The sequence below is a fragment of the Erinaceus europaeus genome, chromosome 17 (assembly GCF_950295315.1).
Source record: "Erinaceus europaeus chromosome 17, mEriEur2.1, whole genome shotgun sequence".
NCBI lineage: Eukaryota > Metazoa > Chordata > Mammalia > Eulipotyphla > Erinaceidae > Erinaceus > Erinaceus europaeus.
The window spans coordinates 54,134,916-54,147,244 of record NC_080178.1 but is presented as its reverse complement, the minus strand read 5'-3'; the positions used below and the strand labels follow the sequence as shown (position 1 = coordinate 54,147,244).

The 12,329-nt window shown below is 40.6% G+C and overlaps 1 protein-coding gene and 1 long non-coding RNA gene across 4 annotated transcripts in view; one reads left to right on the top strand and one right to left on the bottom strand.

The window, feature by feature from the left end:
• LOC107523674 (uncharacterized) overlaps positions 1–12,329 on the top strand; it is a 591,794-nt gene that overhangs the window by 127,885 nt on the left and 451,580 nt on the right. The gene's annotated exons all lie outside the window — the stretch shown is intronic.
• Positions 1–12,329, bottom strand: part of TMEM135 (transmembrane protein 135) — a 239,084-nt gene that overhangs the window by 198,365 nt on the left and 28,390 nt on the right. For all 3 annotated transcript variants that reach the window (XM_060177393.1, XM_060177392.1, XM_060177391.1), the window contains exons 2-3: positions 3,966–4,093; positions 866–958 (exon numbers count right to left, since the gene is read on the bottom strand). In XM_060177393.1, coding sequence (XP_060033376.1) covers positions 866–958; positions 3,966–4,093 — 221 coding nt within the window. The remainder of the gene's footprint in view (positions 1–865; positions 959–3,965; positions 4,094–12,329) is intronic.

Below are 12,329 nucleotides of genomic sequence, written 5' to 3'. Positions count from 1 at the left end.
ACAGAACCTCACTCTGACACATTTGCTAGCAAGGACCAAACTCAGAACCTCACGCTTGGGTCCAAGGCTGTAGTCACTGCACCACCTCCCATGCAAGTGAAAAAAGGCTTTAATTCTTTATCTTTATATGCAAGAGAGAAACCAACTAGAGCACTACTCCATCTTGTGCAGTTTCAGAGATCAAACCCTGGGGCTCACACACAGCTGTGACCCAGAAACATCTTTTGTTGTTGTTTTATGTAAGAAGTTGCCTTGTGTGCAAGGATCCAGGTTTAAGCCCCCAATCCCCACCTGAGGGGGGAGGGAGGCAAGATTCATGAGTGGTGAAGCAGTACTGTAGGTGTCCTTTTTCTCTCTCCCTCTCTGTCTCCTCCTCCCCTTTCAATTTCTCTGTCCTAGCAAATAAGAATAAATAATTAAATAAAATTTTAAAAGAGAAGTTGCTTTAAAAATTAAATGATTTGACAAAGGTCAGTCAATGTGCCTGAAGAAAGTACAGATCTAGAGGATAATAGGAAACTATTATTAATTTTCTTATTTTGTGATAGCAGTGTTACAGTTGTAGAAAAGACTTTTAATTAAAATCTGTGTATGCCATGGTCTCAGGCACTTAATAGAGCTGAAATTTTTAGTAAATACAGACTAAAGGGTATTATGGCTCTGTGGTGTCAAATTTAGAATCTGAATAAATGCAGATGATATTAGCATAAAATTAACTGTTAATCAAATATTTATTAGACTAAAAAGGATACAAAGAAACAGTTCTCAACCTTGAACAATAAATCACCAAAAAAAAAAAGTTTGACTTGGAACAGGGCACAGAAAATCAGACCTCTGAAGTATAAGTTGGCATATAAGATTTTACCTGCTTTTTCTCTCAATTAGAATGGCCACATACGAAGCTGGCAATGCGGCACCAAAGCCAGGACTCCAAGAGTAGAACTTTCCAAGTATCCTCCTGAAATTGAAACATGGAACATGTATATGAAAAGTCCTCATTGGTCATTTCAGCTATTACACACAGAACTTGGCCGGCTCAGCAACCCCTTCTATCTAAATGTCCCACAGTATCTACAATTCAACATTTCTCATGTCCTCTCTCCTCTAGCCCTGTGAACTTTTTTCTTTCTCCTTCTTCTTCTTCTCCTTCTCCTTCTCCCCCTTCTCCTTCTTTCCTTTTTTCCCCTCGTAAGTAGCATCAGCAGCTACCTATCCACTGAGGTGTGACACTCGGAGATATCTTTGGCATTTCTTTCCCTTGCCCCTTGTAAGGGAGACTAAACCATGCAAGCTCACCCTCTCGTCTCTTTTCCTAATATAAATCATCCCTTTAAATTTTTTCCTTATGTTACTTATCTCTCAAACTCCTCTTCAACATACTAACCCTGCTTTAATTAAGTTTGTCACAACCTTTTAAGCTACTACAATAGAAATATCTCTCTTTTCAGTATTCAGATATTCAAAATATTCAGACAGATTGAAGTAAATAAACACACTTAATATTTTTATAGTACTTATAGTTATATGGCCCTTGCAAGTAAGCTTGACATGGCGTCTCATCCATATTATAAGCGGTAATCAGTCACTTGAATTTTATTATTAAAAAAAAGTAATCTGGGGGTGGTAGCATACCTAGTTGAGTGCACAAGCTACAGTGCACAAGGACACAGATTTGAGCCCCTCGTCCCCACCTGTAGGGGGAAGCTTTGCAAGTGGTTAAGCAGTGTTGCAGGTGTCTCTCTGTCTCTCTCCCTTTCTAACATTCTCTTCTCTATTTCTGGATGTCTGTATCCAATAAATAAATAAATAAAGTTAATAAAAAATAAAACTATTTTTAAAATTTGGAGATATTAGGAAGATTTTTTTTTTTGCTTGCTTGCTTTCAAAGCTATTATGTTCCTACTAAAGGGAAAAGCTGCAGAAAAGCAGTCAACTGCTAAGTGATATATTCTAAGAAAAAGGATATGCATGTAGATAAGAAACACAGATGGAATTATCTCTATAACTGAAGCTTAGCTTTCAAAAACTGAAAACTTACTGAGCCCATATGGCGTGGACATTTCTAAATGATCTATGATAACTTCTGACTGAAAGACTAAGGGTGATTCTCTCCAATATACTGTCCATGAATGACTTAGCAAGTTACTGAGGGTAGGGCTCAGGAGATTATTCACCTCAACCAGTAAAGTGTACACTTTACCATGAAGGGAAGACCAAGGTTCAAGCTCCAGATAGCACACGCATAGTCTAGGGAAGGCAGGATGGTGTGTGGTGTTTCTCCTCTCTCTTTCCCTACAATCTCTAACTAAAACGAAAAGATGGGGCCAGGTGGTAGTGCACCCTACTGTGCACACATTACAATGCATAAAGGCCCAGGTTCAAGTCCCCAGTGCCCACCTGCAGGGGAAAAGCTTCATGAATGGTAAAGCAGTACTTTAAGTGTCTGTCTGTTTGTCTGTCTGTCTGTCTCTATCTCCCCCTTCACTCTCAATTGGTGTCCATCCACTAAATAAATAGAAATAAAAAATAGACAGCACTTAAAAATAAAAAGTTAAAAGGGGGAAAAAAGTCACCAGGAGCAGTGAAATCATGCAGGTAAGAAGTCACAGCACCAAAAAGTTACTGAGTGTAAAAATTAAAGAAAAGTAAATCAGTGGGTAAATAAACATAGATAACTGTTTATTATGAATACTTTGTGTTTTCACAACTTGACCAGACAAGTTCATAAATTTATGCAGCAATAGCCGATGACTAGCATTATGTTTAAAGGTAAACTAGCTTATAACTCATGATTTAACAAATATTAGAGACTTTCCAAGGACTGCATGACAAAGAAGCTTTCATGCTCACGTTTGTAAGCCAGTGTTATGATCTGAGCTACTCAACAGCTTATAACTTATCCATTATTTTCCTCATAATTGAAGAGTTTACAAATATTGATGCTCTGAGAGGGAAACATCTAGAAAAGTCATTTGGCAACTTTCCCTTTTGAACTGCAGTCAAGAAGCCAGGCAGGCAGTAGAGCTCCTAACTGAGCATACATGTTGCCATACTCATGACCTAGGTTCAAGTCCCAGGTCCCCACCTGCAGGAGGAGAGCTTCACAAGCAGTGAAATAGTTATAGTAATAGGTAATAGTAATAGGTGTCTCTATCTCTTTCCCTCTATCTCCCCTTCCCTTCTCAATTTCTCTTTGTCTTATCAAATAAAATAAATATCAAAAACAAAATAACAGGGGGTCAGGTAGTGGCACACCTAGTTTATACATGTTACAGCGTCCAAGGACCTGAGTTCAAGTCCCCAGTCCCCACCTGTAGGGGGGAAGCTATGCAAGCACTGAAGCAGTGTATTAGATGTCTCTGTATTTCTACCACTTCCCTCTCAATTTCTTTCTCTATCCAATAAATTAATTAAAATATGCAATAATAAAGTAATGATGATGATAATGATAACAATAATAGCAGTCAAATTACTGTGGGCTGTACTAAACAGCACAATTGAGGATGATGTAAACTTAGTATTTTAACTTGACAGACCTGGAAAAACATACTAGTTTGGGTTTTTAATATCCAGTGGAGACAAAGCTAAATAGTCAAACAAAGATGGCAGGTATACATCACAGCAGCGCCAAGCCTGGGTTCTCACTCCATCTGTACTGCACAAGGCACATACACAGGAGGTAGATGGAACACTGAGTCAGGACCAAAGGGCATCTAGCCAGCCTCAGGAAATGTACAAGAGACACTCTATCATCCAGCAATGACTTGAGGGTTGTTCAGGTCAAAAGGCCCCCGACTCCTGGTCTGACAGGCTTTCCTTGAGAGAATTAGATGGCATTTCACAAGGGGGGGAGGGTTGGGACACGGGACAGGCAGAGGAGCTGGCAGTTTCTAAAAACTTTTTATCTGTTTCAACTTCAACCAAGGAATCAGCAGGACCCAACAGTAGTGAGCGTGAGTACCAACCTTAAAATACAAAAGAAAGCCATATACAGGGCCCCATTGGCAGTCAGAAACGAAGCCGACTGGAGGATCTCAGGGACCATCCTGTGTAAATAATAGTCTAATTTTCGTTTCCGGAGAATTGCTGCGATCTGAAACAAGAAAGGCTGTTTTGTTTAATTCTGCCAACTTTGCTCACTTAAGTCAACCCTTACATGAAAGGCACTAAGTAATAGTACACATTGTTTAAAAAGTGGAAAACTCTGATGTTTTCCTGACTCCTCTATCAAATCACAATTTCCAGGAAAGAAAAGAATTTACTTAAGGTAAAATGGGTAAAATTTATACTGAGAAATTGCAACACAGGTCACAGCATAATTAACTTCTGATTTTTAAGATAAAAATCTACAATGGTTTGTGAAGCTTTAAACTGAGAAAACAAACACATTTTTAAGTGGGAAAGGTTCAAGACAACTAGAAATTAGATGCCAAAGCAACACCACATCACAACTATTACAGAACTACAGTGAGAGAAACCAGCACAATTCATTCAGTTACTCAATACAGTGTGACCAGGAAAAAAAAAGGGGGGGGGGGAATTATAGTTTCTGGCCCACAATAAGAGAAAGAAAAAAAAAAAACCTGTGAAAACAAATGTTAAAAATCTAGTATAATAATGGTCCAGGAGATGGTGCAGTGGGTAAAGCATCAAACTCTCAAGCCTAAGGTCCTCAGTTCAACTCCTGGCAGCACATGTGTGATATCTCATTCTTTCTCTTTCCTCCCATCTTTCTCATTAATAAATAAATAAAATCTTTTTTAAAAAATCTAGTATAATAAAGGTTAGGACCCTGTGCTTATCAAAACACAGAAACAAAAAAAATCACAAAAGTGTATCACAATTATGAAAGACTGCACTGAACCTTTCAAGTGGATTCTGACAAGTAGAGGAAAGCTAACACTGGAGAAGTTCTATGGCTTCTCTCAGAGCACAGTCTCCTCATTTTCCCATTGTCTCTCTACATTTTTTAATAGGACAGAGAGAAATTGAGGAGGGAGGGAAGGCTGGGGAGATAGCATAATGGTAATGCTAAAGACTTTCATACCTGAAGCTCTCTTGTCCCAGGTCCAATCCCCAGCACCACCATAAACTAGAGCTGAGCAGTGTTGTGGTCTTTGTCTCTCATTAAAATAAAAGGATAATGATAAAGTTCTTTAAAATTTTTAAATAAATAAAGATAAAGGAGTGGAAGATACCTGCAGCACTGAAACCCCTGCACCTGCAGGATTTGAACCCAGGTCCTTGCAAATGGCTATGTGTGTGCTCAGCTGGGTGTGCCATCACCCAGCCCCTTCCCCCCATTATATCTCTAAATGTCACTTTGTCAGCATTCCTCCCTCAGACCTCTGCTACTTAAACTCTCCCACACCGTCATCTGTCATCTGAAACAAGAAAGCCCTATAATAGCACCAGCCTCTCCCCTCATCTCTTACTACACATGCTTCAACAGTTTGTTGGACTTGTCAGCATACACCATAAAAAACATCACGAGGCCAGCATTTCTGAGTTTCCTGACTCAAGTCAGAGTCACACCCAACCAATTCCTGAAGAACACCACCTTCCTGTCACCTGATGCGCAAGCCTTATGACAGGCCCACCAAGCTCTTAGAATCTCCAGGCTTGGGAATGCAATGTCCTCTTCATTTCAGAGCTAACAGTGGGCAGAATCCACTAGTCTGGTCTAAATTCCAGTAGTGGGGAGGAGGAGTCACCTGCCTCTTTCCCTAGAAAAAACAAAACTATCTCTATCTGTAGATAACCTAGTTACATACACAGAGAAAAAAAAAAAAATCCCAGAAATACACAAAGGAAGAGAAAGAAACTCTCCTGAAACTAATAAATCAGACCAATCAAGGAAACAAAATACAAGATAAATATTCAAAAATTTTCTTTATGAGAGTGATGAACATGTGGACACTGCAATTAAACAAATATTAAGATGAGGCAGGTATAACTCTATAGTAATTGGTACAGGACTGGTATACTGCAAAGTGAACAATGCCAATAATTCTGAAATGTACACAGAAATACAAAGGAACTTAAGACTCAAGCCAACTTAGAAAAAGAGAATACTGGGGGGAAGTCAGAACAGTGATGTCAAGGCTCTGTCATTTAACCACAGCAACTGAGCTGTGTGACACTGGAAAAGGGCTAAGCCAAAAGACTGATGAAACAGAGCAGAGAATGTGGGAAGGAACCCACACAGATTGATCCAAGTGATTTTGTCTTGGTGCAGAGGCCAAATTCAAGGAGGGGAATCTTGTCAGCAAATGGTGCTGGGACAAATGGACACATACAGAGGGGGAAACATAAAACATACCCTACACCAAATCTTGAAGTTTACAGAAAAATTAATGCAAAATTAATCATAGCCACATATATAAAACAGAAAAATGAAAAGAATTTTAGGACAAAAAGCCAGAGAAAGCCTTAGGGAATGTAAGACTAAGTTAAAAAAAAGAAAAGAAGAGAGAAAGAAAGAAAGAAAGAAAGAAAGAAAGAAAGAAAGAAAGAAAGAAAGAAAGAAAGAAAGAAGAAAGTTGCTAGAAGGGCTGGGGAGATAGCATAATGGTTCTGCAAAAGACTTCCATGTGCCTGAGAGGCTCTGAGGTCCCAGGTTCAACCCCCTCTCTGCACTACCACCATAAGCCAGAGCTGTGCATTGCTCTCTCTGGTCATTCTTTCTCTCTTCCTTCCTCTCCCTCTCTATCTCTCTTTAAATATAGTACTTGAAAAAAAAAAAAAAAAGATGCTGTTCAATAAAAAAAAAAAAAAATCTAGATTTGGCATTAAAAGCACTGTTCATTAAAAAAAAAAAAAGTGAATTACACTTCAAAAAGACTTTGTAATCTGTGAAAGAACTACTAAGAAGTTTTAAAGAAGTGGCTTGAGAGGAAGTGCAGTGGATAATTAGTTGAATTTATAAACTTGAGGTCCTGAGTTCAATCCCTGCCATCACCAGAAGTATACTCTGCTTCTCTCTCCTCTTCTTCCTTCTCTCTCCTCTTCTTCCTTCTCTCTCTCTCTCTCTCTCTCTCTCATAAGTAAAGCATTCTTTTTTAGGAAGTTAAAAAAAAAAAAAACTAGGCACAGAATGGGGAAAATAATTATAAACTGCATGACCAGAAATAGAATAACATCTAGACTATACAAAGAAATGTTAAAAATCCAACCGTAACCAAAAATAAATAAAATAAATAGAAATCTAATTAGAAACAGGCAAAAGGATAGGGCCAGACCTTTAAGAGGAGAGACAGATGGCAGATAAGCACAGTAGCCATTAAGGAAATGCAAATTAAAACCACAAAGAACTATCTCTACACAGTCATTAAAGCGACTGATTAAAAACACTGACTGCACCAAATGCTGACAGGGAAGCAGAGAAACCAGACTATTCAATAATGCTGGAGGGAGGGATGTGGAATGGCAGTCATTCTGGAAAGCAGTTTGGCAGTTAAAAACAAAACAAAAAAGAAGGAAAAAAAAACAGTAATGATCTAATATAACCTAGCGATTGCTGTCCTGTTTATTCTAGCAAAACTGAAAATGAATGTTCAGAGGCCGGGTGGTGGTGCACCTAGTAGAGAGCCCATTACCATGCACAAGGCCCTAGGTTCAAGCCCCTGGTCCCCAACTGCAAGGGAGAAGCTTCACAAGCAGTGAAGCAGTGCAGCAGGTGTCTCTTTCTCCATTTCCCACCTTCCTTTCAATCTTCCTCTGTCTCTACCAAATAAATGCATACATACATGCATGCATGCATACACACACACATACATACATACAATGTAAAAAAATAAAATGGATTAGGCCGCCGGTCGGTAGCGCAGCCAGTTAAGCGCACATGGCGTGAAGCGCAAGGACCAGCATAAGGATCCTGGTCCCTGCCCTGCGCTGCCCACTTGCAGAGAGTTCACTTCACAGGCGGTGAAGCAGGTCTTCAGGTGCCTATCCTGGAGCTCCAATGGCACAATCGGTTAGCATGGGGTACTTATATAGGTGTCTTTCTCTCCCCCTCTGTCTTCCCTTCCTCTCTCCATTTCTCTCTCTCCTACCCAACAACAACTACATCAATAACAGCAATAATAATAATAACCACAACAACAATAAAACAACAAGAACAACAAAAATGGGGGAAAAAATAGCCTCCAGGAGCAGTGGATTTGTGGTGCAGGTGCCGAGTCCCAGCAACAACCCTGTAGGATAAAATTAAAATAAAATAAATAAAATAAAATAAAATAAAATAAAATGGATGATCACACAAGTGCGCATAGCAGCTCTGTTTTTACTGGTCACAAACCATAAACAACTCAGACATCCCTCCAAAAATAATAGGTCTCAAATACTATGGTTGAGGGCAGTGAAGACAGCATAGTGGTTAAACTTCTCCAAAGTCCCAGGTTCAATCCCTGGCAGCACTAGAAGCTGGAGCTGAGAAGTGCTCTGCTTGGGGGAGCGAGCATCCAGAGATAGCTCACTAGATATAACGTGTACAAGAGTCCTGGCTTTGGGCCCCAGCACCACATGGGAACACCTCAGATGGCACTGGGGAAGTTCAGTGGATGATGGAGTGATGCTACGCTGTCTCTCCTCTCTCTTAAATTAATAAAACTGAAAAATTGAATCTAGGAGATCACAAGGTCCTGAGTTCATTCCCCAGTGTCACATACCTATGGCTTATCCTTCCCACCTAATCCTAACCAACAGTAAAAAGGGGGAAAAGTGGCTGCTGGGAATGGTGGAGTCATCATGCTGGCACCACACCCCAGCAACAACCTGAGGGCAAGTAAATGAATAAAAATAAAAACTAAAAGTTCAGTTAATAAAAAGAGTCAGGGGCCAGTCAGTAGTGCAGCGGGTTAAGCGCACATGTTGCCAAGTGCAAGGACTGAAGCAGATCCCAGTTTGAGCCCCTGGCTCCCCACCTGCATAGGGGTCACTTCACAAGTGGTGCAGCAGGTCTGCAGGTGTCTTTCTTTTTTTAAAAAAAAAAATTACTATATTTATTTTCCCGTTTGTTGTCCTTGTTTTTCTTGTTGTTGATGTCGTTGTTGGATAGGACAGAGAGAAAAGGAGAGAGGAGGAGAAAACAGAGGGGGAGAGAAAGATAGACACCTGCAGACCTGCTTCACTACCTGTGAAGTGACTTCGCTGCAGGTGGAGAGCCAGGGGCTCGAACCGGGATTCTTACGCCGGTCCTTGCACTTTGCGCCACGTGCACTTAACCACTGCGCTACCACCTGTCTCCCAAGTGTCTGTCTTCCTCTCCCCTCTCTGTCTTCCCCTCCTCTCTGGATTTCCCTCTGTCTTATCCAACAACAATGAAAACAATAACAATAATAACAAGAACAGTGATAAACAACAACGGCAACAAAAGTGAAAAAATAGCCTCCAGGAGCAGTGGATTCATAGTGCAGGCACCGAGCCCAGGTGATAACCTGGATTCAAAAAGGAAGTTAGGAAGGAAGGAAGGAATGGAGGAAGGAAGGGTCAAGCAAGTGACCCACAGGCATGTGAGAGTTGCTCAGCGCCCTGGTCATCAGAGACCTGCACTGTTCATTTATTTATTGTTATTAGAGCAGTGCTCAGCTCTGGCTTACGATAGTGCCAGGGATTAAATTTGGAGGCAAAGAACCTCAGGCATCAAAGTCTTACACAACTTCCCCACACCTATGGACATCTAATCTTTGATAAGGGGGCCCAAAGGATTAAATGGAAAAAGGAGGCTCTCTTCAATAAATGGTGCTGGGAAAACTGGGTTGTAACATGCAGAAGAATGAAATTGAACCACTTTATCTCACCAGAAACAAAAATCAACTCCAAATGGATCAAAGACCTAGATGTCAGACCAGAAACAATCAAATACTTAGAGGAAAACATTGGTAAAACACTTTCCCACCTACACCTCAAGGACATCTTTGATGAATCAAACCCAATTGCAAGGAAGACTAAAGCAGAAAGAAACCAATGGGACTACATCAAATTAAAAAGCTTCTGCACATCTAAAGAAACGATCACACAAACAAAGAGACCCCTCACAGAATGGGAGAAGATCTTCACATGCCATACAACAGACAATAAACTAATTATCAAAATATATAAAGAGCTCAGCAAACTTAGCACCAAAAAAGCAAATGACCCCATCCATAAATGGGCAGAGCATATGAACAAAACATTCACCTCAGAGGAGATCCAAAAGGCTAACAAACATATGAAAAACTGCTCTAGGTCACTGATTGTCAGAGAAATGCAAATTAAGACACTAAGATACCACTAAATTAACACTAAGATACCACCTCACTCCTGTAAGAATGGCATACATCAAAAAGGACAGCAGCAACAAATGCTGGAGAGGCTGTGGGAACAGAGGAACCCTTTTACATTGCTGGTGGGAATGTAAATTGGAACAGCCTCTGTGGAGAGCAGTCTGGAAAACTCTCAGAAGGCTAGACATGGACTTTCCATATGATCCAGTAATTCCTCTCCTAGGGTTATACCCCAAGGACTCCATAACACGCAACCAAAAAGAGGTGTGTACTCCTATGTTCATAGCAGCACAATTCATAATAGCTAAAACCTGGAAGCAACCCAGGTGCCCAACAACAGATGAGTGGCTGAGAAAGCTGTGGTATATATACACAATGGAGTACTATGCAGCTATCAAGAACAATGAACCCACCTTCTCTGACCCATCTTGGACAGAGCTAGAAGGAATTATGTTAAGTGAGCTAAGTCAGAAAGATAAAGATGAGTATGGGATGATCCCACTCATCAACAGAAGTTGAGTAAGAAGATCTGAAAGGGAAACTAAAAGCAGGACCTGACCAAATTGTAAGTAGGGCACCAAAGTAAAAACCCTGTGGTGAGGGGTAGACATGCAGCTTCCTGGGACAGTGAGGGGTGGGAGTGGGTGGGAGGGATGGGTCACAGTCTTTTGGTGGTGGGAATGGTGTCTATGTACACTCCTAGTAAAATGTAGTCATATAAATCACTAGTCAATTAATACGAGAGGGGGAAAATTAATTGTATGTCTCGAAGTTTTTCAAAACACAAACTGAATCTTTTCAATATACAGGCTGTGTAATTGATATGCAGACTCTCTCAAAAGCCTAGACCAAGTAGATCAGAAGCAACCAATAGCACAGCTATATAGAAGATACTGGGTACTGTACAGAAAACCCTAACAAAAGGACCTTTCAAAGTTAACCCAATTACCAAATAATGTGATAACATTAACTATCGATTGTCTTTTTGAACCCTAAGACAGCAGGAACCTCACATCTCCACTATAGAGCCTCTACTTCCCCCAGTCCTGGAACCATTGGATAGGGCCCACTTTCCCGTATGCCTCTCCCAATCCATATCAAATAATATTGCATCTGCCGATCACAACCTAACCAACACGATTGCCACCTCAACATGCTTCACTTCAGACTGTGTCCAGAGACTTCAGGTGTGTAATGACAACCCTTCAGCTTCATTACTCGGGTGAGACCTTTCCTTTCATAGTATACTCTAATTCCATCTCAGGTGGTTCACTTTCTAACAAAGTCCCAAAACCTTGATATACACCAATTTCTGTGAGAGAGAGCATATGTTCACACATATCCGTTAACTACTGCAAAATATATACCTGAAAGCAGAAGTACACTAGAGTTTGCAGTGAGTACCCCCCTAACACTTCCTCTCCACTATTCCAACCTTTGGGTCCATTATTGCTCAACAATTTGTTTGGCTTCGTATGTTAACTCTCTTTTCAGTCATCAGGTTCCAGATGCCATCAGGATGCCGGCCAGGCTTACCTGGACTGAAGACCCCACCAATGTGTCCTGGAGCTCCGCTTCCCCAGAGACCCATCCTACTAGGGAAAGAGAGAGGCAGACTGGGAGTATGGACCGACCAGTCAACACCCATGTTCAGCGGGGAAGCGATTACAGAAGCCAGACCTTCTACCTTCTGCAACCCACAATGACCCTGGGTCCATGCTCCCAGAGGGATAGAGAATGGGAAAGCTATCAGGGGAGGGGGTGGGATATGGAGATTGGGTGGTGGGAATTGTGTGGAATTGTACCCCTCCTACCCTGTGGTTTTGATAATTAATCCTTTCTTAAATAAAAAAGAAAAAAAATGTAAGTCACAAGTTTAAAATGCACTGAAAAATAAGATTCCTTTTTTTCTATTCTGTGTTTGAATGTAGAGGAAGTTAAAATTGGGATAGGGAACCCTCGTGGTGGAAATTGTGTGGAATTGTACCCCTCCTACCCTATGGTTTTGTTAATTAAACCTTTCTTAAATAAAAAATTTTTAAAAAAATGAATATCTCAACTAAA